Raw genomic sequence first — 26,206 nt, 5'->3', positions numbered from 1 at the left:
AACATTATACGTATTTATTGGGTAACCCGATAAATATGCGTGAGCGTGAGTAAATCGTGGTTATTATTCTAATTTTTAAAACTGCAACGAAATATATATTTATGTGGTATATAATAAAATTGTTTTAATGTACTAAACATGTGTTATCATTTTTACTCATTATTCCAGTCACCGTGCTTTTACTTGAACTGCCCAGTTCCAGTTCTTATTCATTTGTGTCTTAGATTGTTGCAATAAGATTCAGATATCAAATATACGTAAATAACGTTTATTCGCAATCACTTAGTAAGTCTGACAACTTGTGGAGCGTGTGACAACCTATAAATAATAATGAAAGGGTATCAACAATTAAATCTATTATATTACAATTATAGTTCAACCGCGGCCGCGAATTTTTAACAAGAGATGAAGTAAAAATGATGGCATGGCATTTGATAAACCCAGATTATTATTGTTTTTGATTGATGGTATCCTGTCAGACAATTAACCTTATTTTACGCTAGATAAAACTGCATATAAAAGAAATCTCCGAATTACTAACATTACACTTGCAAGTGGGAGGTAAAGTAAGTGACAGAAAATGCGCGTGATTGCTCTGTTGGCTCTCTGCTTAGCGGCTGTGGGAGGTAAAGTAAGTGACAGAAAATGCGCGTGATTGCTCTGTTGGCTCTCTGCTTAGCGGCTGTGGCAGGTCTGTACCCACTCATAAATAAGTTGGTTGATGGATCAAAAAAAGTTTCTTTACTATTTTAGAAAATTAAATTGTTGCCTTTATCATGTACGTGAAATCAACAAAAGGAGTCCTTAACAAAAATTGACCTACACCAGGTATTCCAACCTAAAAAGGATGTAAGCAAAGTGAGTCTTCAGTTATCCTATACGTTTTGTACTACACTTTCAGCCGCTCCCAAAGAATCCCAAAGGATTATTGGAGGGTCTGTCACCGACATTAGATAGTACCCCATGATGGCCGCACTTCTGTTCTCTTCTACCAACTCTGGTCACAGGCAGTCCTGCGGGGGCTCCATCCGAGCCGAGCCAACCATTAACATAACCATTATTCGTTTTTTAAGCTTGGGAAGGCTGATGAACCGCTGTTTAATGCATTTTTCGATTCTGAACGGCAACGGTAAAAATAGTCTTAATAAACGTTATATAATCCCAGTTTTGGAACGCAGCGTGGTGTTCGGAATTCGGTCTTGTAACCTAACACCAAGAATGCTGCGTTCCATAGCTCTTTGGCAAACTCCAAGGCGGAATTTCTGCGAGTCGGTCAGCGACCAGGTCTGAGCACCGTAAGTTAAGATGGGCAGGATACACATGTCAATGAGCTTCCGCTTCAGGGAAATCGGCAGATCACCCTTCATGAGCGTCTTCATAGACCAGTAGCTTTTCCAGGCATTTTCGATTCTTCGATCGATTTCTTTCTCTTGCCTGTTTTCGAAAGAGACTAACTGGCCCAGGTAGATATACTCATCGACATAATGCATCTCCTGCCCGTCTACCTCTACCCTACGTTTAAATGTGTTGGTCATTAATTTAGTCTTAGACCGACTCATTGAAAGGCCTACCCCAGAGCTTGCCGTGCTCAGTTCTTGGAGCATTGTTTGTAGATCAAGAGCTGTGGGGGCAAAGAGTATTATGTCGTCGGCAAATCGAAGGTTTGTTAACCTTTTATTGCCGACTTCTATACCTTTGGTGTTCCATAAGGCTGCCAGTGACTTGAATACTTCCTCTATTGTGCTAATAAATAATTTGGGGGAAAGAGGGTCACCCTGTTTGACACCATTTTGAATTTTAAAAGAAGGTCCAAGAGTATTAATTTTTAAACTAGCAGAACTATTAGCATAAATATTTTTCAAAATGTCTATATATGATTTATCTAAATTTTGATTGGTTAGTGCAGTAAAAATTTTGGAATGAGTTGGACTATCGAAAGCCTTTGTATAATCTACAAAAGGCTAAATATAAAGGTTTATTAAATTCTGAAAATCTTTCGATAATTTGGTTTAGGGTTTGAAGGTGGTCTGTAGTTCAAAAATGAGGGCGAAATCCGGCTTGTTCTGGTGGCTGGTGCTGGGATTATAGACTTATATATAGGATTATAGATTATAACTGGGATTATAGACGTCGGCAAAAAGGCTGCCAGGCTAAAATGGGATTGGGCGGGTCATGTTAGCCGCATGGAAAGCAATCGTTGGGCCAAAGTCACCACACTATGGGAGCCAACGGATGGACGGCGTCGTCGTGGGCGACCTAGGAAGCGGTGGCGAGACGACCTGAACGCTTACCGCGCAAGCTGGTTCCATGCGGCCCAGAATAGAGAGTCGTGGAAGGATTTGGGGGAGGTCTTTGCCCAGCAGTGGGACACAGTGGGCTAGAGAAAAAAAAAAAGTTATATACTACAGTGGTGACCCAGTAAGCAGATGGATGGAAACGCTAACAGTGGTGGAGTTGTTCATAACTCTCAACAAATTATCAACCACCCGATCTACAACTCGAGGACTGTGGACAATGACATCGCCATCATTCGCATCTCTGGAACATTCTCCTACAACAACAACGTACGCGCTGCTGCTATCGCCGGCTCCAACTACAACCTTGGAGACAACCAAGTCGTTTGGGCTACCGGATGGGGGAGAACTTCTGTAAAGCTGTTTTTTTATGAAAATTAGTAATCTTAATTTAAGACCAAAGTCGTACCGTTTTCTTAAATCGTGACTTAGGAAACTAATGGAAGAATTGTATTATTACTCATCAGGCTCTGAGCAACTTCGTTACGTGCAGGTCTGGACTTTGAACCAGAACACTTGCAACCAACGCTACCAAAGTATTAGCAGGTCCATCACCGCCAACATGTTGTGCTCCGGCTGGCTCGACGATGGCGGTCGCGACCAGTGCCAGGGAGACTCCGGCGGTCCTCTCCTCCACAACCGTGTCGTTGTCGGTGTTTGCTCCCGGGGTGAAGAATGCGCTCTCGCTCGTTTCCCCGGTGTTAACGCTCGTGAGTCTCGCTATACCTCTTGGATCCAGAACAACTCATAATTTTACTAACACTTTTTTTTTTCATTTCCATTTGTAAACACAATGTTTTTTTAATATAATTAAAAACGCAAAATTTTAGTGTAGCGCACAAAGAACGTCAATTTAGGCAAAATGACAAAATTCATTTAGCGAGGAAGCTTTTTTTAGGAATAGTATAATATGGATAGCAAGCCATGGGCTCATATAAGGTTGATTGAGATAGGAAATCACATTCTGTGGTAACTTAACCCTCAGAGGACTGACTTTCAAGAATATTAGCGAATATTATTGTTTACGGAACATTCAGAAAAATTTGGCAAGCCTAATTTTTAAATAAAGTATTGCAAATTTGTCTATCATTTTTTGTCATTCCCATAAATAAATTTATTGGCAGTAGCACCGGAGCTAGTATCATGTAAACCAAATTAGCGTTTAAGACGTTTAAGAATCAAGTTCTTTATATATTACTAACTATCCCAGCAAAGGTTGTTTTGCCATACAAACAAGTTTTAGGGAAATAGGGGTATGAAAAAAAATAGATATCATCATATTCTCAGACCTACCCAATATTTGGAGATTTGAGAGGTGAAACGAGAATTTCATATTGGTGTTAGGAACTGTACGGTGTGATTAATGGTAGGAGAAACAATGTAAAAATAATATTAAACGTACTTTTGCTTGCATTTTAATAGGTTAATAAAAAAAAGGTTAGAATGTATTAAAATTTAACGTGCCCTTTAGGAACAACGTAAGCTACTTTTAAGGGTTATTTTTTTAAGGATGCTGCGTGCCAAGAGACAATACCGAAAACATTTTTTTTTGTGTTTCAGAGATTAGCTAGAATAAGCCGATCGACAGACAGAATGTCAAAACTTTTAAGTGTTATTTTGGTATTCGGTTTTGTATTATTCTGGTACCGTATATAATATGTAGGTATGTAGTTAAAAACAGTTATTTCAAAATTACTAATAGACACCCCAATTTTATATACATATCTATAGATTTATTGTGGTTATCTTTAATTTACTGACGTAAGCGAAATCATTTTTAAAACAGAACTTTCATTATGACGCAGCGCTTTACCAGTCGTTCAAGCAAAAATGTGAAATTGTGTTAAACTCGATTTTTTTTTTTTATAAAAAAGGCCATAGGCTTACACACTGACATAATTCTATGAAAATCAGTCGTGTTACAAATTTAATCTATGGAGTGGTTGAAAAAATATGGAATTATTTGATTGGTGATTGACAAACACATTTTCTCATTTTACTCAGTATAAATAAGAGTCCACTGTGAAGAATAAATATTATTTTTAGTAATGATATAAATTATAGGTCCGAAACAGAACACTTATTCCCAATTTCCGTCACCCCAATGCAGGTGTCCCTCAAGGCACTCTCTTCTCTTTTCGATTTTATTTACTCCAACAATAAAGGTTTCAAATTGCACCTGTTTTCTGAAGATTCTTCGATTTTCAAATGTCGGTTTAATTTTTTGTCAAAATGCTGATTCGTCCACTTTCGCGTGCAATTTAGATGCTTCTGAGATGAATTTACACAAATTTGAGAACTGGTAAAATTTATGAATTCGTTTCAATTCGAATCACGCTAGTACGACTTCGAATAATGGTTATTTTCTTCTAACACTCAGATATGAGGAGCTCGTGGCTAAGCTATAAACGCATAAGTGAATCGATCACAAGTTCCTCCGTGTTTCGGAAGGCACGTTAAATTGTGGGTCCCGGCTGTTATTCCTACATCTTTGACGGAGGAGTATCGTGTTGCCTAGGTAACTGGGTTGAGGAGGAGAGATAGGCAGTCGCTCCTGGTAAAACACTGGTACTTAGCTGAAACCGGTTAGACTGGTAGCCGACCCCAACTTAGTTGGGAAAGGCTAGGCCGATGATGACTCAGATGTGATAATGTGTCCCTTACAACATCTCGCAAATCCCTCAGTACCACTCTGTCTTAGCCAGCATTTTCTCAATTCAATGAACTGTGTGTGAAAGTTAAAAGAATAGAATAGAACATCCTTGTTAAATTAATTTACATTTGATCTCCTAATGTTAAAACGTCTTCATTGTCTGTTTTGTGAAGCCTTACTGTCCATTTTGACAGTTGATAAATCGTTGTCATCAATTAATATCTTATCTGGATTTTTCACAATTATGAATGGACTAGATCAAAAGATTAGTTCCACCTTAAGATAAGAAATTAAAAAAGGATATCTAATAAGAAATTTTGTCGCATGCTTCTAATTTTGTGCGTTGTAGTCTTTACAAAGCTTAATTTAAAAAATGCAAGCACGAAGCAATTATATGAAGAAAGTCTGATTGAAGTCTTCTTCAGTAGACAGTAAACGAAGATTACAAAAAACTTAACGCTACCTCGGAACAGGACACTTATTAAAAATGTACTTTAATATCTGTCTTAGATGTACTGGACAGATTTAACATTATATTAATAGTTCAAGGATAAAAGTTTTAAACGTGTAATAAAAAATACTCGAAAGAATATTTAGTGTAAATAGACTTCAAGTGGGTATACATAACAATCATTATTTATTTTGCTGTGGGGTTATGTGAAAACTGTACTATGCATTAAATCTGAAGGTTCAAACGACATAAAGAGTAACTTTGTATAATTATTTTAATATCGTTTGACAGATTGAAAGAAAAACATCGACAAAAAGATTTTTTTTTAAATAAAATATTCTCTAAGCGTTGTAGTAAGTCGACTTTGTACGCCTTGAAGTTAGACAACAGGATGTCTCCCAGTCTTATAACAATTGTTATTGCTGCTCTGTTCCTATTGATGATAGCCTGATGGTGTGTAGCAATGGCCTTCTTCAATTAACGGGCTTTCTGATAGCAAAATAAATTTAGAAATCAGTCCAACAGTTATTGAGATTAGTGCGTTTAAACAAATAAACAAGGTTTTATGTTTCTGCTAGGTTAAATCTCCTTTGTGATGCACTTTCTTGTAAAACGTAATTCAGAATACTGCAAATTGTGACTTCCTTGGGATGAAATAAAGTAATTTATATATTTATTATTATTCCAATGTGGTAGGTAATTGCAGTACTGAAAAAAAAAATTGTTTCATGGAAAAGAATTATAAATATTTGGACATTGCATTTTGTAAATAAGAGATAACGATAATCTTTTGATTGATGGATTTACCATTACCATCACAAAATAATTATCTATTTATGAATTGATTGATAATACTGAGTATAAAAAGACATCCTTAACTAATAGTCATTACACTTGTCAGTGAGAAGTAAGGTGACTGAAAATGCGTGTGATTGCACTGTTGGCTCTTTGCCTAGCGGCTGTGGCAGGTATGTACTTTTTAATAATTACAATAAAATTGACATTTTTAAAATATGTATTAAGTCACTGAAAAGGCTATTTGGCATAGTCTAATGTCGATTAAGCTCGTTGGGATGACATCTTGGGGTCACGAGTTTTGCCCATTCAAGTTGACAGTGTTCACTATATATGTGTGGTGTTTCATATACGAAACCTGGGAAAGAACGCTATATTAGATCCACTAATGCTTGCAATCCCTGTTTTCGAGAGAAATACGATTTCGCAAAAGGTATGACAGTCCAGATACTAATGGGTATCGGGGTCCCTGGGCTCAATATGCTGCCGGTCCATCTATAGCCCCGAACCCCGCTATAGACACATTTCTTATTCTGGGATTTTACTGTGATGGTAGTGTTTGTTTTGTTCTGTTGGTAGAAGAACAAACAGTAAATGATTAATGTAGAAACCGTCTATAACTTAAAATAATTAGTATATCCCTTCGTCCGTAACAGGACGTCACAATAATGGTTTTTTAAATCGCGTTTAAATCGTTTGGATTGGGGTTCACATTTAAGTTACATGCACTAAGACACACAGACCCAGAACAAGTATTCGTGGATTACACAAACACTTGTCCTTAGCGAGGTATGAACCTGCAACACGTCGCGCACTGTGTATGGCGACCAATGGGTTACATTAACCAATGCTCAATTAAAACAATTGCTTATTTATTTCCATATTAGTCAATATAAGAGAGCATTTTTCAGACGACGAGTAAACAACTAATAGTTTTGTCACTTTTTCCACTCATCCATAACAGGAAAATAAATAGACTATTACGTAATATTCAGAAAATAAGGAATTAATGCTGATTATAGGTAAAAGTAATACCACCACATGATGTGACACGATACTGAAAAGATATAGATTCTCGGGTAGTTTAGTTGGTTGAGTAAGGTTCAGGTTAAGCCCTGTAAGGATTTAAAATTATTGCATTTGTATCTTAAAAAATATTATGTTGATAAAAAAAATGTACAATCCCATCCTTTATTCTTAATTTCAGCCGCCCCCAAAGAATCCCAAAGGATTATTGGGGGATCTGTCACCAACATTGGCCAGTACCCTATGATGGCCTCACTCCTCTTCTCTTGGACCAACTCTGGCCACAGACAGTCCTGCGGAGGCACCATCATTAACAACCGAGCCGTCCTTACTGCTGCTCACTGCACCATGTAAGTTTGTAATGAAGTTGTTGTTTTTGTGCAAATTCGATATTTATTGCCCGTTCGTCATGATATATAGGTATATTCCACCGTTAACGAAAAAATAACTCTTAACTAACTTTTTATGCTACAGTGGTGACCCAGTAAGCAGATGGAGAGTTCGTGTCGGCTCCACAAACGCCAACGGTGGCGGTGTTGTTCACAACTCCCAGCAAATCATCAACCACCCCAGCTACAACTCAAGGACCTACGACAATGACGTTGCCATCATTCGCATTTCCGGCACATTCTCCTTCAACAACAACGTGCGCGCTGCTTCCATCGCCGGCTCCAACTACAACCTTGGTGACAATCAGGTCGTCTGGGCTACCGGATGGGGAAGAACTTCCGTAAGTAATTTTTTGATTTACTTAAAATAACAAACTGTACATAGATAAATCACTACTTTTTTTATATATTTCACTGACGTAATAAGCATAACACCAGCAAAGGCTCTGTCCAATCAATAGTTTATTAAATACCGTACTTTATTATTAAATGATGTACCGGTTTACTCACGCGTATTTATCGGGGTAGCCCGAGTAGTTTCGGACCCAACCGGAGTCCTTAATCGTGACCATTACATCATTTAATAATGAATCATTCTCACCATAGTTATTATCAAAATACCGTACTTTATTGATGGATACTAACAACGTTTAAAATGTTTTGTATTTAACAGGTGGGTGGATCAAGCTCTGAGCAGCTTCGTCACGTGCAGATCTGGACTGTGAACCAGAACACTTGCAACCAGCGCTACCAGAGTATTGGCAGATCCATCACCGCTAACATGTTGTGCTCCGGCTGGCTCGATGTCGGCGGTCGCGACCAGTGCCAGGGAGACTCCGGTGGTCCTCTCTTCCACAACCGTGTCGTTGTTGGTGTTTGCTCCTGGGGTGAATCCTGCGCTCTCGCTCGTTTCCCCGGTGTTAACGCTCGTGTATCTCGCTATGCTTCTTGGATCCAGAACAACTCTTAAGCTATCAGAACTTAACTTATTAAAAACAATACAACAGTTTTGATTTACTATTTATTTACTTTTGTAAAATAAAAATATATTCATGAGCAAACTTTTGTTTTTAATCGTTGGCCTTCATTTCCTGAATTTTTTTTTCTGAAGTTTCATGAAAGTAACAATCGTTGCTAAACTTCTTATCTTAATCATTACAGTACCTATTAATCTTGGTTTTTGTGATTAGTTGATATTGCGTCAGTAGAAAATAATAATAATAATAATAATAATACTTTTATTTCAGAAAAAGGAATCCATATAGTGTTAGTAAATACATGAAATAAATTATTATCTAGTGTTAGTACCGATCACTCTCTGCACAAAATGTTTTATAATCGGAGAGCTGAAGTTCTCCGCTACAGTTTTCAGAATGCTGTGTGGACTGTCTCTCACTCTTCTTAACAGAGAAGCTGTTTTTTTGCGCAGTAATGCATGAAACCCGTCTGTACTAGCTTGCGCAAACATCTCAGATGCACTGCAGTAACGAGGCAATCCCAACAACATCCTGAAACCATTATTATATTGGACGCGCAGGACATCTAGCGATCTTTTAGTGTAGTTAGTCCATAGACTGCCCGTGTACAGACTCTGGCAATACGCCTTGAATAGTGTAATTTTTACAAGATCCGTACACCGAGTGAATCTACGGGCCAACATATTACACCGGACCGCTAGAGCCCTACGCTCCCTCTCAATGTCCACATCGTCCTTAAGATCGTCTGCAAGAAAGTGACCTAGATATTTAAAAGTGGTCACTCTATTTATTACTTCTCCGTTCATACGTAATTCGGGATCATTCTCACGGTGTTTGCCGGCGACCTTAAAGACCATGTATTCACATTTCTTTACATTATATATTAATCCATGAGTGGCAGCGTAAGCTTCACAAGTAGTAAGCAGCTCTCTGATTGCCCCAGCCGATGGACCCAGCAGCACCATGTCATCTGCATAGCTGATGTTGTTAATACTAACTCCACCAACGCTGCATCCGACACGCATGCTACTGAGTGTGGCTATAAGGTTATCTACATATAGGTTGAAAAGCCTGGGAGACGTCAAACCACCCTGTCTCACCCCGCAATTCAACCTATATGGTTCAGAGAGTGTACCGTCCCATTTCACTTGATTGGTTTGGTTGTTATACCAATATTGAAATATTCCACATATTTCCGCGGGTACACCCCTGTTCCCCATCTTCTCCCAAAGAAAAACTTCATCAGACAAACTTAAATTAATTAGGTATTAAAAAAACGTTTTGTTACATCCAGTAATAAACAACGATCTGCTATCGAAGGAGGATCAGTGGCAGTCTTTAGCCAATATCCAAGCATCGCGTCCCTACTGTACTCACCCAGTGCTACCAACTATAAACAAGCGTGTGTAGGCTCTGTTTTGACTACCAGGTCTATTTTAACAGCTGCTTACTGCGTGTAGTAAGTAAACAATTATATTATTATCCTACTACTATTATAAAGGCGAAAGTTTGTAAGTATGGATGTTTGTTACTCTTTCACGTAAAAACTACTGAATGGATTTGAATGAAATTTTACCACAATATAGCTTATACATCAGAATAACACATAGGCTACAATTTTTGAGGTGTCTAATGTGAGGTCGTAAAAAAACACATTTTTTGCGCTTACATTGCAAACGCTGACTGAATCCCACAAGATAGATAGAAGGCAGGTATAAATTATAACTTTTATCTTCTAACCACGCGGACGAAGTCGCGGGTAAACAGCTAGTTATTGATAAATGGTTTTGATATTTAGGAAACTGCGCTTCTTGGTCATTTTAAGTGTTTTTTAATTTGAATATTTTAATACTGCGGGATAGTACCCAATCAAAATTCTCGATCATTAACTACGAAATATTAAGGCATGCTAAAAAAGTGCTTAGTTTAACCTTTTAAGGACATTAATTGTATTATTTTTCTGAAGCTTAAGTGACATCTATTTTTTTTTGTTTCTTAGCGCTGATGCGGCTTATAAATAGCGTGTTAGAGTTGGCTCCAATTGGGCCAATACTGGCGGCTCCGTTTACACTTTCGGTACTATAATCAGTTACCCGAACTTCAGCCTCCGCTCTCTGGACAATGATATAGCGATTTTGCGTACCAATGGTCTTATTGCCTTCAATAACGTCATTCGGCCCGCGTCCATTGCTGGTAGTAACTATCAACTTGCCGATAATCAGGTTGTCTGGTCTGTTGGATGGGGAAGAGCTTCCGTAAGTACTATTATAGTACATTAAACTATTTAAAGTATCTAAATTTCAACCAAGACATTTACCATTTTTGAAAACAAGATATTTCCTTTTTTATGAAACACTTCGAATTGAAATGAAAAAATATTTATTTTCTACTTGAATTTTTCAGTATTAGCACGATTTGCTATGCAAAAAAAGCGATATCGTGTTTTATTTTCGAAGACTTTAGGTACAATTTCTTTTTTTCCAGGTTGGATCCTCTCCGTCCGAGCAGCTTCGACATGTGCAGATGTGGATTATCAACCAAAGTAATTGTGCTGCCCGCTACGCTGCCGTAGGAAATAACGTCACCGGCAACATGCTGTGCTCTGGTTGGCCATACGGTGTTAGCGGCTACTGCCAGGGAGACGAAGGTGGCCCGCTGTACCACAACGGCGTTTTAGTAGGGCTCAGCTCGTGGGGCTACGGCTGTGTCAACTCCATGTATCCTGGGGTTAACACTCGTATTTCTCGCTATACAAGTTGGATACAAACAAACGCATAGACTTTGGAAAATCTTGAGCAGTCGTATTTTGTACTTTAATATTTATAAACATTATACGTATTTATCGGGTAACCCGATAAATATGCGTGAGCGTGAGTAAATCGTGGTTATTATTCTAATTTTTAAAACTGCAACGAAATATATATTTATGTGGTATATAATAAAATTGTTTTAATGTACTAAACATGTGTTATAATTTTTACTCATTATTCCAGTCACCGTGCTTTTACTTGAACTGCCCAGTTCCAGTTCTTATTCATTTGTGTCTTAGATTGTTGCAATAAGATTCAGATATCAAATATACGTAAATAACGTTTATTCGCAATCACTTAGTAAGTCTGACAACTTGTGGAGCGTGTGACAACCTATAAATAATAATGAAAGGGTATCAACAATTAAATCTATTATATTACAATTATAGTTCAACCGAGGCCGCGAATTTTTAACAAGAGAAAAAGTAAAAATTATGGCATGGCATTTGATAAACCCAGATTATTGTTGTTTTTGATTGATGGTATCCTGTCAGACAATTGACCTTATTTTACGCTAGATAAAACTGCATATAAAAGAAATCTCCGAATTACTAACATTACACTTGCAAGTGGGAGGTAAAGTAAGTGACAGAAAATGCGCGTGATTGCTCTGTTGGCTCTCTGCTTAGCGGCTGTGGCAGCTCTGTACCCACTCATAAATAAGTTGGTTGTTGGATCAACAAAAGTTTAATCACTATTTTAAAAAATTTAACTGTTGCCTTTATCATTTACATGAAATCAATAAAAGGAGTCCTTAAAAATCATCGATCTACACCAGGTATTCCAACCTAAAAAGGATGTAAGCAGAGTGAGTCTTCAGTTATCCTATACGTTTTGTACTACACTTTCAGCCGCTCCCAAAGAATTCCAAAGGATTATTGGAGGGTCTGTCACCGACATTAGCCAGTAACCCATGATGGCCGCACTTCTGTTCTCTTCTACCAACTCTGGTCACAGGCACTCCTGCGGGGGCTCCATCCTTAACAACCGAGCCGTCCTTACTGCCGCTCACTGCACCATGTGAGTTTTTATTAAATTCGTTTTTGAAGCTTGGGAAGGTTAATGAACCGCTGTTCAATACATTTTTCGATGGTAAAAAAATGTCTTAATAAACGTTATATACTACAGTGGTGACCCACTAAGCAGATGGAGAGTTCGTGTTGGCTCTACAAACGCTAACAGTGGTGGAGTTGTTCATAACTCTCATCAAATAATCAACCACCCAAGCTACAACTCGAGGACTGTGGACAATGACATCGCTATCATTCGCATCTCTGGAACATTCTCCTTCAACAACAACGTGCGCGCTACTTCTATCACTGACTCCAACAACAACCTTGGAAACAACCAAGTCGTTTGGGCTACCGGATGGGGGAGAACTTCTGTAAGGCTGTTTTTTTATGAAAATTAGTAATCATAATTTAAGACCAAAGTCGTACCGTTTTCTTTAATGGTCACTTAGGAAACTAATGGAAGAATTGTATTATTTATGGAGTTTTCAATTTTTAGGTTAGTGGATCAGGCTCTGAGAACCTTCGTCACGTGCAGGTCTGGACTGTGAACAAGAACACTTACAACCAACACTACCGAAGTATTGGCAAATCCATCACCGCAAACATGCTGTGCTCCGGATGGCTCGACGTCGGCGGTCACGACCAGTGCTATGGAGACTCCGGTGGTCCTCTCTTCCATAACCGTGTTATTGTCGGTGTTTGCTCCTGGGGAGAATCATGTGCTCTTGCTCGTTTCCCCAGTGTTAATGCCCGCGTTTCTCGTTTTACTTCTTGGATCCATAGCAACTCTTAATTATTGACAATGTTTCTGTAAAACTTGAAATAAAATGAACTTTTATCAAATCAGTATTTTAATACACTAAATTCCTATAGAAGCCAGACCTAACTTTGTTTACTATTTTAAACTACTTTACTATTTATTTATTTTTCTCTATATAAGTCTTCAAACGGCATCAGGTCCAACATTGCACGATTATCAAGGAAAGGAATCTCGTTACGATGCGCGTCGTGCCGATGCCGATGCCGACGCGGCCACAAAATAGTTTTAACGGTATGAAAGAAATTGTAAAATCTTTTACAGAGCAATGCCACACCCACAGCTACGATATACAGCCGTAATCAAAAATCCGCTAGAGCCTAGCAGGCCATGAAAACTATTTAGGTAATATAGCAAGGAGGCTAGAACCAATCTTTAAGGTAACTCATCAATTTCAGGTGTTGCTGAATTATGATTTGCTACAAGAATTGAATGGAATCCTTGTCTTATTTCTAAAAGGTTTTAAGTAAAAGCGACAAATTGAATTTAAGAGGTTGCCTACTACCTACATACCTACTAGAATAGAAAACCATGGTAAAAAAAGAAATTATGAAATCAAAGAATGAAAGAGCAGTTTGTCGATGCTTATGACTGGAAAGCTACGTATGTACGAATCACCTTCTTCTGATCAAAATTAAATGTATAAAACGTTTACTTCAAAATTGTTGAGAATGCAGCTTACTGTTTTTCCACTTTAAATTAGTTTATTACGTGCAATTTACAGTACTTTACTGTGACTTTACCAAGTTATCAATCACAATGCCGTTTGTTGTGAATGAATTGAAGTAGCTTTTTTATATTTTGATTACTCTTTCACGATGGTTTTTTCTTTCCATCTTCCATCTGTACGGAGATGATGAACAGTCTTCACAGCTTTGATTGATGTAAATATGGTATATTAACGATAAATGAAATACTAAAGTGTCCCAGAAAACATCATCAAGTTTAAAACTGCTGGCAGCACAGATAGAAACATTTGCAAGAAAAGTGATAAAAAACTGAGACCCCGCAATAATGACACTACCCCAGTGTTAAATAGAATGTTAGTTTCATCCGAAAATTAATTTCTAAATAATTTGCCAAACTGTAAACTTTGACCGACTGTACTAGAGAAAAATAAATGCACTATGCTAATTGGGCCAGAAATGCTAAAGTTGGGCGCATTTATTCTAGATTTCAGAATAATATCACACTTGCTTGACAGATCACCATGCAGTAACAGTTTTTTCGATCTAATATTTTATATGTTGGATGCATAATAATAGTAAAAAAAGTCCTGAATTACCACCAGTTTTTGACTTGGTCTTGATTTTTGAGACACCCTGTATAGACAAGTGAGGCAATCAGATTTAACTTTCTGATCATCATAGACTGTCTGTAATTCAGCTAACCTGCGTCATAACTTAGTTTTATTTTTTGTAGTTAAACCCTATTTATATACAGCTTCTGCGTTTATAAATGATAAGTTAAAAACGATCGCGACAAACTCGCTCTGTAATCATAATAATTGAAGAAATGACAACTAAATGTCCATTTCAAGATGTGTCTATACGTGAACGGCAACGACTTTTTTTTTGCAAGTGCTTAATTATGTAGAACCGTTTTTTTTGAAATTGTTATAATAGTTTTCAAACCAGGACGTCTTAAAGTAATTATCTACTCATGAGAAAAGCATAGTAGTCATGTTAATACAGTAATTCGTACTAAATTATTACCTCTCTTAAACACCTAAAAGTTTTCATCTCCTGTAAAAAAAATCATCGGGCCCATGCCCTAAATCAGCACACTACTATTCCATATACATAGTCACTGCAGCGGAGCGCTTAAAAAAGCTTCAGCATTTGCGAAATTTATGGATTCGTTTTGTTCAATAGTGAGTCTCAAGCGACCACCTTTACCCTCCTCCCTTTCAACACCTTGCATAACCCTCAGTTGCTTCTTATTCGGCGCGGACATTTTGCCGTACTGATCGAAATTCGAACACTCCGTACATTCCTCATAGCACAGTTTCAATGTAATATTATTGCAGTGTTCTTGTTTGTTTTCTGGTTATATGTCTTTATTGTTGATTTATTTATTTTCGTGCGTCTGCTTTAAGATTATTTTTGTTTGAATGAGACCAGACTGTTTGAATGTTGTGTCTTTTAGTAAACTCAAATTATTGTTCAGTAAATTGATACAAAAAAGGATGAATTTAAATCACTTGATACTATAACGTCTTTTTTGTTGTCTTACTGAAAGTTTTGATAAGTAATAATCATGTCATCAATAAATTTTATCGAATTATGAATACACGAAAGATAATTATAATAGGTGACAGGTATCTAATAAGGTTAAGGTTGGTCGTATTTGTCCGATCTTTGTTTAAACGATTTGTATCAAGAGTGTGTAGGAGGAAATATATTATTCAAATTTCACGGACTACTTAGCTCATGAAACATTTTTCAGAATATTCCTTTTTTTTCCGGGGAAATCCTCATGGACTTTCTCCGCCCTGGGAAAGGCGGAGGGGTGTGCCGGACTCTTACCGGCTAAAACTACCGGAGTGCTTCACCCTTCCCTTATAACTGAGACCACGGGGACGCAATGCAAACTACCGCGATCCCAGGCAGGGACGCTCCTTGCAGGAGCTGCCACTTTAAATAAAAGTTGATTTTACTTCCACCAATTAGGAAGCACGCGGAAGCACCGCGCGCGCCGCCTTTAGCTTCAGAATATACCTAGCGCAAGCAAAGTAAGCGTTAAGTTTTGATAGGTTTACAAAGTGCTTACTTAACGCCCTATTTTCGTTACTTATGCGACAACCATGGCCGTGACCTTCGGTCTTCTAATAATCGTCTTCTCCTCTGTCCTTCTCACAGCTCTAGCTCTGTTCACTCTTCCTTTATAATCCAATCCGTTCTACTGTGGAATGCCCTTCCTCTCGAAATCAGGACGTCCACTAACCGCAATGTGTTCAAATTAAAGGTTCGCAAATTGTTTCTTATGAAACTGGCAGAGTCGTCATCACAAGAATCTCACCTTGTCTAATATATTATATACTAGCTGACCCAGCAAACGTTGTATTGCTGATTTTTTTTTCTAGATGTATGTATTTTTTAATGCCACATTATAAAAAAATAAAAACAAAAAAATTCGTCCAAAAAATGAAATATTTTTTTTTAGTGTGCGCAGCCCTTGTCACTTAGGGGTATGAGAAATAGATGTTGTTCTATTCTCAGTCCTACCCAATATGTATACAAAATTTCATAAGAATCGGTCGAACCGCTTCGGAGGAGTACGGTAACTAACATCGTGACACGGGAATTTTATATATTAGATGTATGTTTATGTAGATAATTTTACGTAATAGTATTCCCCGGTTATTTAATTGCATGTATTAGCTGTCTATTATATATATAGGTAGTTATTTGTGTGTATATGTGTTATTGTATATATTATTTACATCTACTTTTTCGATAAAACTTACCGTTTTCGAGAAAAATCCAAAAAGCCTAAAATTTTGACCTCGGGCCCCGAATAAGTCCCTAAGCTCACATGGTACTGATGGGGACTTTTGACACTTTATTCCTTGTGGTAAACCTAAGGTCTCTACGAAGATTTAGCTCTGTCGGAATTTTCTTTAATTCAATTGTCTAAAATGACCGGACTATACTTTATAATCATCACATACATAAATATTTCAAAATTTAATGACGACATTAACAGATGTAACATGGTCCCGATAAATAAGCGTAAGTGAATCGTTATTAAATGAATCATAATTTGTCATGTTTTATACTTTACAGGCTTCAGGATCAGGCTCTCAGCAGCTTCGTCACGTGCAGATCTGGACTGTTAACCAGAACATTTGCCACCAGCGCTACCAAACTATTCGCAAGTCCATCACCGCCAACATGTTGTGCTCCGGCTGGCTCGACGTTGGCGGTCGCGACCAGTGCCAGGGAGACTCCGGCGGACCTCTCTTCCACAACCGTGTCGTTGTTGGTGTTTGCTCCTGGGGTGAAGAATGCGCTCTCGCTCGTTTCCCCGGTGTTAACGTTCGTGTGTCTCGCTATGCCTCTTGGATTCAGAACAACTCCTAATTTTATTAACATTTTTTTCTTACTACGGCGATTTAATAAAGATTGAATGTAAAAGGTTTTTTTTTTCATTTCCATTTGTAAACACAATGTTTTTTTTTAATAAAATTAAAAACGCAAAATTTTAGTTTAGCGCACAAAGGACGTCAATTTAGGCAAAATGACAAAATTCATTTAGCGAGGAAGCTTTTTTTATGAATAAAATAATATGGATAGCAAGCCATGGGCTCATATAAAGTTGATTGAGATAGGAAATCACATTCTGTGGCAACTTAACCCTCAGAGGACTGACTTTCAAGGCCCAAAACAAGAATATTAGAGCCATGTTTACAGCACATTGTGCCCTTTAGGAACAACGTAAGCTACTTTTAAGGGCTATTTTTTTAAGGATGCTGCCTGCCAAGAGACTATACCGAAAACAATTTGTTTTTGTGTTTCAGAGATTAGCTAGAATAAGCCGATCGACAGACAGAAATACTGTCAAAAATTGGTATTCGGTGTTATTTTGGTACCGTATATAATATGTAGTTAAAAACAGTTATTTCAAAATTTGTAATAAACACCCCAATTTTATATACATATCTATAGATTTATTGTGGTTATCTTTAATTTACTGACGTGTACCAAATCATTTTTAAATCAGCACTTTCATTATGACGCAGCACTTTACCCGTCGTTCAAGCAAAAATGTGAAATTGTGTTAAACTCGATTTTTAATATTTTTTTTATAAAATAGGCCATAGCGCTTACACACTGACATAATTCTATGAAAATCAGTCGTGTTACAAATTTAATCTATGGAGTGGTTGAAAAAATATGGAATTATTTGATTGGTGTTTGACAAACACATTTCTCATTTTACTCAGTATAATTAAGAGTCCACTGTGAAGAATAAATATTATTTTTAGTATGATTTTAGTAATGAATTGTAGGTCCGAAACAGAACACTTATTCCCAATTTCCGTCACCCCAATGCAGGTGTCCCTCAAGGCACTCTCTTCTCTTTTTGATTTTTATTTACTCCAACAATAAAGGTTTCCAATTGCACCTGTTTTCTGAAGATTCTTTGGTTTTTAAATGTCGTCCACTTTTGCGTGCAATTTAGATGCTTCTGAGATGAATTTACACAAGATTGAGAACTGGTAAAATTTATGAATTGGTTTCAATTCGAATCACGCTAGTACGACTTCGAATAATGGTTATTTTTAACCGACTTCAAAAAAAGGAGGAGGTTCTCAATTCGACTGTATTTTTTTTTTTTTTTTATGTTTGTTACCTCGTAACTTGCGATTGGGTGAACCGATTTTCATGATTCTTTTTTTATTGGAAAGCTTGTGCTTCCCGTGTGGTCCCATTATCACCATTTCAATATCTGATGATGGGATCTTGTAGAAATCGGGGGAACTCTTCAATAAATAACAGCAGATTAACCGCAATTGTTGCTATAGCATATCTAAGCATTGTTTACGCCATCACACAACATATTATCATGCCTGTACTCACTACAAAGGTTATAAAAACTATTTCGAAAAAAAAAAATGTTCAAGGTCACTTACAAAGTTTTACAAAAAATGCAATTCTGAAACTAAAATTAACATAATTAGATGTTTGTTCTGATGACATATTCGGTTATTCAAAATGGCCTCCATAATTAACATCACTCTCAAATGGTAACAGACTGGGTGGAGGCTTTCGAACAAATATCACTGGGAATTCTGGGCAGTTTCACGGGGGCAAAGAACTCATTTGGGCAGCGCGTTTAGTAGGCCTACCCATACTAAAAATCACTAAAAAGTGAAAAATAAAATTAATTTTGGAAAAAAATAAAAACCGACTTCAAGACTACACTAACAATATATACAATTGAACTAAAAAGTATAAAATAATATTTTAATTACAAGCCAAAGAACACTAAAGGAAAATCAACGAAATTATTGATACTTATGCATACTATTTACATTTTAAAATCAGTTATTTTTGGAGTCGGTGCCAGCCAAAACAATATATTAATGACACAAAAAGAAATTACATAAATAATTGAAAAACAACCGATAATTGAAAAGAAGACAATAAAATAATTTATCTATTAATAACACAAAAAAGAAACATAAACTAATACATACAAACATAAAACACAACCATCAGCGTCTTCTGCCCTCACGCGTCTGCCCGCATTTGGCACCGACCTCAAAAATAACTGATTTTAAAATGTAAATAGTATGCATAAGTATCAATAATTTCGTTGATTTTCCTTTAGTGTTCTTTGGCTTGTAATTAAAATATTATTTTATACTTTTTAGTTCAATTGTATATATTGTTAGTGTAGTCTTGAAGTCGGTTTTTATTTTTTTCCAAAATTAATTTTATCTTCTAACACTCAGATATGAGGAGCTCGTGGCTAAGCTATAACCGCATAAGTGCATCGATCACAGGTTAAGCAATGCTTAACGCGGTTGTTGGTCCGTATCTTTGTCATAACGAGTTCCTCCGTGTTTCGGAAGGCACGTTAAATTGTGGGTCCCGGCTGTTATTCCTACATCTTTGACGGAGGAGTATCGTGTTGCCTAGGTAACTGGGTTGAGGAGGACAATAGGCAATCGCTCCTGGTAAAACACTGGTACTTAGCCGAAACCGGTTAGACTGGTAGCCGACCCCAACTTAGTTGGGAAAGGCTAGGCCGATGATGACTCACATGTGATAATGTGTCCCTTACAACATCTCGCAAATCCCTCAGTACTCTCACTTAGCCAGCATTTTCACAATTAAATGAACTGTGTGTGAAAGTTAAGAGAATAGAATATAACATCCTTGTTGAATTGATTTACATTTGATCTCCTAATGTTAAAACGTCTACATTGTCTGTTTTGTGAAGCCTTACTGTCCATTTTGACAGTTTATAATGGTTGTCATCAATTAATATCTTATCGGGGTTTTTCACAATTATGAAAGGACTAGATCAAAAGATTAGTTCCACCTCAAGATAAGAAATTAAAATAGGATATCTAATAAGAAATTTTGTCGCATGCTTCTAATTTTGTGCGTTGTAGTCTTTACAAAGCTTAATTTTAAAAATGCAAGCACGAAGCAATTATATGAAGAAAGTCTGATTGAAGTCTTCTTCAGTAGACAGTAAACGAAGATTACAAAAAACTTAACGTTATCTCGGAACAGGACACTTGTTAAAAATGTACTTTAATATCTGTCTTAGATGGTACTGGACAGATTTAACATTATATTAATAGTTCAAGGATAAAAGTTTTAAAAGTGTAATAAAAAATACTCGAAAGAATATTTAGTGTAAATAGACTTCAAGTGGGTATACATAACAATCATTATTTATTTTGCTGTGGGGTTATGTGAAAACTGTACTATGCATTAAATCTGAAGGTTCAAACGATATAAAGAGTAACTTTGTAAAATTATTTTAATATCGTTTGACAGATTAAAAGAAAAACATCGACAAAAAGATTTTTTTTTAAATAAAATATTCTCTAAGCGTTGTAGTAAGTCGACTTTGTACGCCTTGAAGTTAGACAACAGGGTGTCTCCCAGTCTTATAACAATTATTATTGCTGCTCTTTTCCTATTGATGATAGCCTGATGGTGTGTAGCAATGGCCTTCTTCAATAAACGGGCTTTCTAATAACAAAATAAATATGGAAATCAGTCCAACAGTTATTGAGATTAGTGCGTTCAAACAAATAAACAAGGTTTTATGATTCTGTTAGGTTAAATCTCCTTTGTGATGCACTTTCTTGTAAAACGTAATTCAGAATACTGCAAATTGTGACTTCTTTGGGATGAAATAAAATAATTTATAATAAGAGATAACGATAATCTTTTGATTGATGGGGTTTTCCATTACCATCACAAAATAATTATCTATTTATGAATTGATTGATAATACTGAGTATAAAAAGACATCCTTAACTAATAGTCATTACACTTGTCAGTGAGAAGTAAGGTGACTGAAAATGCGTGTGATTGCACTGTTGGCTCTTTGCCTAGCGGCTGTGGCAGGTATGTACTTTTTAATAATTACATTAAAATTGTCATTTTTAAAATATGTATTAAGTCACGGAAAAGGCCACTTGGCATAGTCTAATGTCGATTATGCTCGTTGGGATGACATCTTGGGGTCACGAGATTTGCCCATTCAAGTTGACAGTGTTCACTATATGTCAAAAATATAAAAAGATATGACAGTCCAGATACTAATGGGTATCGGGGTCTCTGGGCTCAATATGCTGCCGGTCCATCTATAGCCCCGAACCCCGCTATAGACACATTTCTTATTCTGGGATTTTACTGTGATGGTAGTGTTTGTTTTGTTCTGTTGGTAGAAGAACAAACAGTAAATGATTAATGCAGAAACCGTCTATAACTTAAAATAATTAGTATATCCCTTCGTCCGTAACAGGACGTCACAATAATGGTTTTTTTAATCGCGTTTAAATCGTTTGGATTGGGGTTCACATTTAAGTTACATGCACTAAGACACACAGACCCAGAACAAGTATTCGTGGATTACACAAACACTTGTCCTTAGCGAGGTATGAACCTGCAACACGTCGCGCACTGTGTATGGCGACCAATGGGTTACATTAACCAATGCTCAATTAAAACAATTGCTTATTTATTTCCATATTAGTCAATATAAGAGAGCATTTTTCAGACGACGAGTAAACAACTAATAGTTTTGTCACTTTTTCCACTCATCCATAACAGGAAAATAAATAGACTATTACGTAATATTCAGAAAATAAGGAATTAATGCTGTGGTGGTATTACTATTACCTAGATTATAGGTAATAGTAATACCACCACATGATGTGACACGATACTGAAAAGATATAGATTCTCGGGTAGCTTAGTTGGTTGAGTAAGGTTCAGGTTAAGCCCTGTAAGGATTTAAAGGATTTGCATTTGTTTATTAAAAAATATTATGTTGATGAAACAGAAAATGTACAATCCTATCCTTTATTCTTAATTTCAGCCGCCCCCAAAGAATCCCAAAGGATTATTGGGGGATCTGTCACCAACATTGGCCAGTACCCTATGATGGCCTCACTCCTCTTCTCTTGGACCAGCTCTGGCCACAGACAGTCCTGCGGAGGCACCATCATTAACAACCGAGCCGTCCTTACTGCTGCTCACTGCACCTTGTAAGTTTGTAATGAAGTTGTTGTTTTTTTGCAAATTCGATATTTATTGCCCGTCCGTCATGATATATAGGTATATTCCACCGTTAACGGAAAAATACCTCTTAACTAACTTTTTATGCTACAGTGGTGACCCAGTAAGCAGATGGAGAGTTCGTGTCGGCTCCACAAACGCCAACGGTGGCGGTGTTGTTCACAACTCCCAGCAAATTATCAACCACCCGAGCTACAACTCGAGGACTGTGGACAATGACGTTGCCATCATTCGCATTTCCGGCACATTCTCCTTCAACAACAACGTGCGCGCTGCTTCCATCGCCGGCTCCAACTACAACCTTGGTGACAATCAGGTCGTCTGGGCTACCGGATGGGGAAGAACTTCCGTAAGTAATTTTTTGATTTACTTAAAATAACAAACTTTACTTAGATAAATCACTACTTTTTTTTATATTTCACTGACGTAATAAGCATAACACCAGCAAAGGCTCTGTCCAATCAATAGTTTATTAAATACCGTACTTTATTATTAAATAATGTGCCGGTTTACTCACGCGTATTTACCGGAGTCCTTAATCATGACCATTACATCATTTAATAGTGAATCATTCTCACCATAGTTACTATCAAAATACCGTACTTTATTGATGGATACTAACAACGTTTAAAATGTTTTGTTTTTCATAGGCGGATGGATCAAGCTCTGAGCAGCTTCGTCACGTGCAGATCTGGACTGTGAACCAGAACATTTGCAACCAGCGCTACCAGAGTATTGGCAGGTCCATCACCGCTAACATGTTGTGTTCCGGCTGGCTCGATGTCGGCGGTCGCGACCAGTGCCAGGGAGACTCCGGTGGTCCTCTCTTCCACAACCGTGTCGTTGTTGGTGTTTGCTCCTGGGGTGAATCCTGCGCTCTCGCTCGTTTCCCCGGTGTTAACGCTCGTGTATCTCGCTTTGCTTCTTGGATCCAGAACAACTCTTAAGCTATCACAACTTAACTTATTAAAAACAATACAACAGTTTTAATTTACTATGTATTTACTTTTGTAAAATAAAAATATATTCATGAGCAAACTTTTGTTTTTAATCGTTGGCCTTCATTTGCTGAATTTTTTTTTCTGAAATTTCATGAAAGTAACAATCGTTGCGAAACCTCTTATCTTAATCATTACAGTACCTATTAATCTTGGTTTTTGTGATTAGTTGATATTGCGTCAGTAGAAAATCTTCATCAGACAAACTGGTCACGGTTAAAGCTGATTATGGGATGGAGTTCCGTTCTTAACATTAAGAAAAGGAACCCTAAAGAGAAACTAGATTTTTACTGATTATCGACATTTAAATCTTTGGAGTCAAGAATAACGAATACACTTTAAGCGACAACATTTAAAGATGTAGGTTATATTAGATATTTTAATAGAACGATACGCAATGGTTTTTGCATACCATAAAGTACAGGGAAACAATATTGCCATCCACAGTTTAAAAAAAACTGAGGTATTCATAATCACTTCGCATCTGAAAATCACTGTTGGGTGAATTTCAACAGGTCCAATAAAATCTTCATTTCCGTGAATTTTTTATTCTTCAACTTTAGAACAGGAAAAAATAGTGTTTACTCAAGTTTTTGATCAGATATGCAGTTTTGCTTAATATCTAGCAGATAGCTTAAAAGACTAACGAGATATACAGGATTGAAAATTCCGTGCCACGGCGATGAAACATGCGTCCATGGCAATGAAATGTTGTTATATTTAAATGATAAAGTTAATATTGAAATGAAACTACTTTTACAGATGTTATCGCGATTTAATTTTAAATTTTAGTTCTCGAGGTTTCGAAACCTTTGGAGGTATCATGGTCACGGGCAGACTGAGATGGCGTTCGTCTTGACAGCAGATGTTGCTCGTTCTACCTTCATGTTTTATTTAATTATTTGTGGTCCGACCTACGCCGTATGAGCTCACTGTGTCTTGATGTCTTGCAGCGCTACTCTTGGGTTTGGCCTTGAGTTTATTTATTACTGGATCCCAAGTAGGTGATATCTTCCAGCCATCTTCTCTATTGAAATTAGGGTGTTTTTTAATCTCAATAGCCTCGCGAAACATCCTAGTTGAGAATTTGGATTCTTTAGCGAGGATCTGTGGTTGGTCAAATCTAATATAATGGCTGGAACCTACAGCATGTTCGGCGACTTCAGACTTCGTTGAGCGGCGGTGTTTGACGTCAGCTATGTGTTCTTTAACGCGGGTCTCTATGCTTCGTTTGGTTTGACCGATGTAAGAGAGGCCGCAGTCACAATCTAGTTTGTATACTCCTGCATCTTGTAGAGGTATGTGACACTTGACGGATGGTAAGGACTGGCTAATCTTCTTGGGCGGCTTGAAGTATGTTTTAATTGACGCTCGCTTCAGGATGTAACCAATCTTGTCAGTGACTCCTCTGACATATGGTAGTACAGCAGGCAAACGATCAACAGTGGCTGGCTTCACTCGGTTTCTAAACGTCAGGAACTAAAATCTAAAATTAAACCGCGATAAAATCCGTAAAAGTAGTTTCATTTCAATGTCTAACATTCGCGTAAACCTAAGAAACCACTAGATAAAGTTAATAATTGAAACAGAAATAAATACTATTAATTTATACGCAATAGTAATAGAATATAATATGTAAAAATCCAGTAACACGTGATATTATTTTTATAATCAATACTAATATATAAAGCTAAAGAGTTTGTTTGTTTGATTGCGAGCGCTAATCATAGGAACTACTGGTTCAAAAATTATCGATAAATGGTGTATTCAATAGACCATTCATCGAGGAAGGTTTTAGGCTATATACCATCACGCTGCGACTAATAGGAGCGAAGATACAATAGAAAATGTGGAAAAAAACAGGGCAGGTATACATCATAACTTATATCCTCTAACCACGCGGGACGAAGTCGCGGGCAACAGCTAGTATAACTATAAATAGATACATCCCTGTCCAGTGGCGATGAAAACATAAGTCACGGAAATGAAAAACGTGGCCACGGCAATGAAAGGAAACTGTTTTACAAGGCACGGCGATGATGTTTTTTTCATTCCCGTGTATTGTTTTTCATTACCATAGCAAATTTTGTCCAAGGAAACCACGGCAATGAGAGCACGGCGATGAAAATCAAGGGATATAATTCAATTTACTAAAAAAATGGTAATAATTCAGAGTAATGAACACTTTACAAATAAACTTAATATCAATGGCATTGTATTGAATGCTCAATCGAGATTAAAAACTTATTTAATTAGAAGTTAGACCTATCCACGGCGATGAAAGAAAAAATGTCCAGTACAAAAAAATCGAATACTTTTAATTATGGCTCGAAAACGCAGGCACGTACACACGTCGTTCCTTGTCGAGCCTTTCGACGTACTTATATGCAATGTTTAACGCACAACAGGAGCGACGCAAAACGTTAGAATATGCAATATTCTCAAATATGTTTAGGGCATGGCGATGAAAGGTAGTTCTGGGACAAACGGTTTTTTATTAACCATACGTTGTATTGTTTAAATATTTGAATAGATGTATTCCGAGACAATACTTTAACTATTCACGAATCAAATAAAACTATACTTCATTTCTTATAGCATTAGACAGAAGTTAAAAAGGGTTCTTTTTAAGGCACACTTTGCAGCAAAAATACAACAAACATTTTAAAGTTGTGATTTACGCCGAATTTATTACACATCTATAT

The 26,206-nt window shown here is 37.0% G+C and overlaps 5 protein-coding genes across 6 annotated transcripts in view; 4 read left to right on the top strand and 1 right to left on the bottom strand.

Moving 5' to 3' along the window:
* LOC113501932 (solute carrier family 12 member 6) overlaps positions 1–26,206 on the bottom strand; it is a 390,722-nt gene that overhangs the window by 89,529 nt on the left and 274,987 nt on the right. The window lies entirely within an intron of this gene.
* Positions 952–23,497, top strand: LOC113501950 (trypsin, alkaline A-like). 2 transcript variants are annotated; one of them, XM_026883283.1, is made up of 4 exons: positions 952–1,007; positions 12,353–12,415; positions 22,597–22,852; positions 23,154–23,497. In XM_026883283.1, exons 1-4 carry the CDS (start codon positions 964–966, stop codon positions 23,448–23,450), a joined length of 660 nt encoding a protein of 219 aa, XP_026739084.1. In that variant the 5' UTR covers positions 952–963; the 3' UTR covers positions 23,451–23,497. The 2 variants fall into 2 exon arrangements, with proteins under 2 accessions (XP_026739084.1, XP_026739083.1); XM_026883282.1 differs by lacking the exons at positions 952–1,007; positions 12,353–12,415 and adding exons at positions 21,222–21,327; positions 22,304–22,472.
* On the top strand, positions 2,377–13,251 carry LOC113501966 (trypsin CFT-1-like). Its single transcript, XM_026883298.1, has 2 exons — positions 2,377–2,648; positions 12,905–13,251. The coding sequence occupies exons 1-2, from the start codon at positions 2,427–2,429 to the stop codon at positions 13,199–13,201; spliced, it is 519 nt and encodes a 172-aa protein (XP_026739099.1). The 5' UTR covers positions 2,377–2,426; the 3' UTR covers positions 13,202–13,251.
* Positions 6,261–8,625, top strand: LOC113501953 (trypsin CFT-1-like). The gene is made up of 4 exons (XM_026883285.1): positions 6,261–6,366; positions 7,401–7,569; positions 7,694–7,949; positions 8,282–8,625. Exons 1-4 carry the CDS (start codon positions 6,321–6,323, stop codon positions 8,576–8,578), a joined length of 768 nt encoding a protein of 255 aa, XP_026739086.1. The 5' UTR covers positions 6,261–6,320; the 3' UTR covers positions 8,579–8,625.
* Positions 16,645–17,310, top strand: LOC113501972 (trypsin, alkaline A-like). Its single transcript, XM_026883305.1, has one exon. The coding sequence runs from the start codon at positions 16,996–16,998 to the stop codon at positions 17,308–17,310; it is 315 nt and encodes a 104-aa protein (XP_026739106.1). The 5' UTR covers positions 16,645–16,995.

Source organism: Trichoplusia ni, chromosome 16 (assembly GCF_003590095.1).
Source record: "Trichoplusia ni isolate ovarian cell line Hi5 chromosome 16, tn1, whole genome shotgun sequence".
NCBI lineage: Eukaryota > Metazoa > Arthropoda > Insecta > Lepidoptera > Noctuidae > Trichoplusia > Trichoplusia ni.
The sequence above is the reverse complement of the archived record's forward strand: the minus strand, read 5'-3'. Positions and strand labels throughout refer to the sequence as shown.

What these genes read in the sequence shown, in the direction of transcription:
- LOC113501953 (XM_026883285.1), top strand. Translation starts at nt 6,321, where the DNA reads ATGCGTGTGATTGCACTGTTGGCTCTTTGCCTAGCGGCTGTGGCAG. An exon ending in TTGCCTAGCGGCTGTGGCAG is followed by an intron (nt 6,367 to 7,400) that starts GTATGTACTTTT and finishes TCTTAATTTCAG; the next exon opens with CCGCCCCCAAAGAATCCCAA. An exon ending in ACTGCTGCTCACTGCACCAT is followed by an intron (nt 7,570 to 7,693) that starts GTAAGTTTGTAA and finishes TTTATGCTACAG; the next exon opens with TGGTGACCCAGTAAGCAGAT.
- LOC113501972 (XM_026883305.1), top strand. Translation starts at nt 16,996, where the DNA reads ATGTTTTATACTTTACAGGCTTCAGGATCAGGCTCTCAGCAGCTTCGT.
- LOC113501950 (XM_026883282.1), top strand. Translation starts at nt 21,282, where the DNA reads ATGCGTGTGATTGCACTGTTGGCTCTTTGCCTAGCGGCTGTGGCAG. An exon ending in TTGCCTAGCGGCTGTGGCAG is followed by an intron (nt 21,328 to 22,303) that starts GTATGTACTTTT and finishes TCTTAATTTCAG; the next exon opens with CCGCCCCCAAAGAATCCCAA. An exon ending in ACTGCTGCTCACTGCACCTT is followed by an intron (nt 22,473 to 22,596) that starts GTAAGTTTGTAA and finishes TTTATGCTACAG; the next exon opens with TGGTGACCCAGTAAGCAGAT.
- LOC113501966 (XM_026883298.1), top strand. Translation starts at nt 2,427, where the DNA reads ATGGATGGAAACGCTAACAGTGGTGGAGTTGTTCATAACTCTCAACAA. An exon ending in CCGGATGGGGGAGAACTTCT is followed by an intron (nt 2,649 to 12,904) that starts GTAAAGCTGTTT and finishes TTCAATTTTTAG; the next exon opens with GTTAGTGGATCAGGCTCTGA.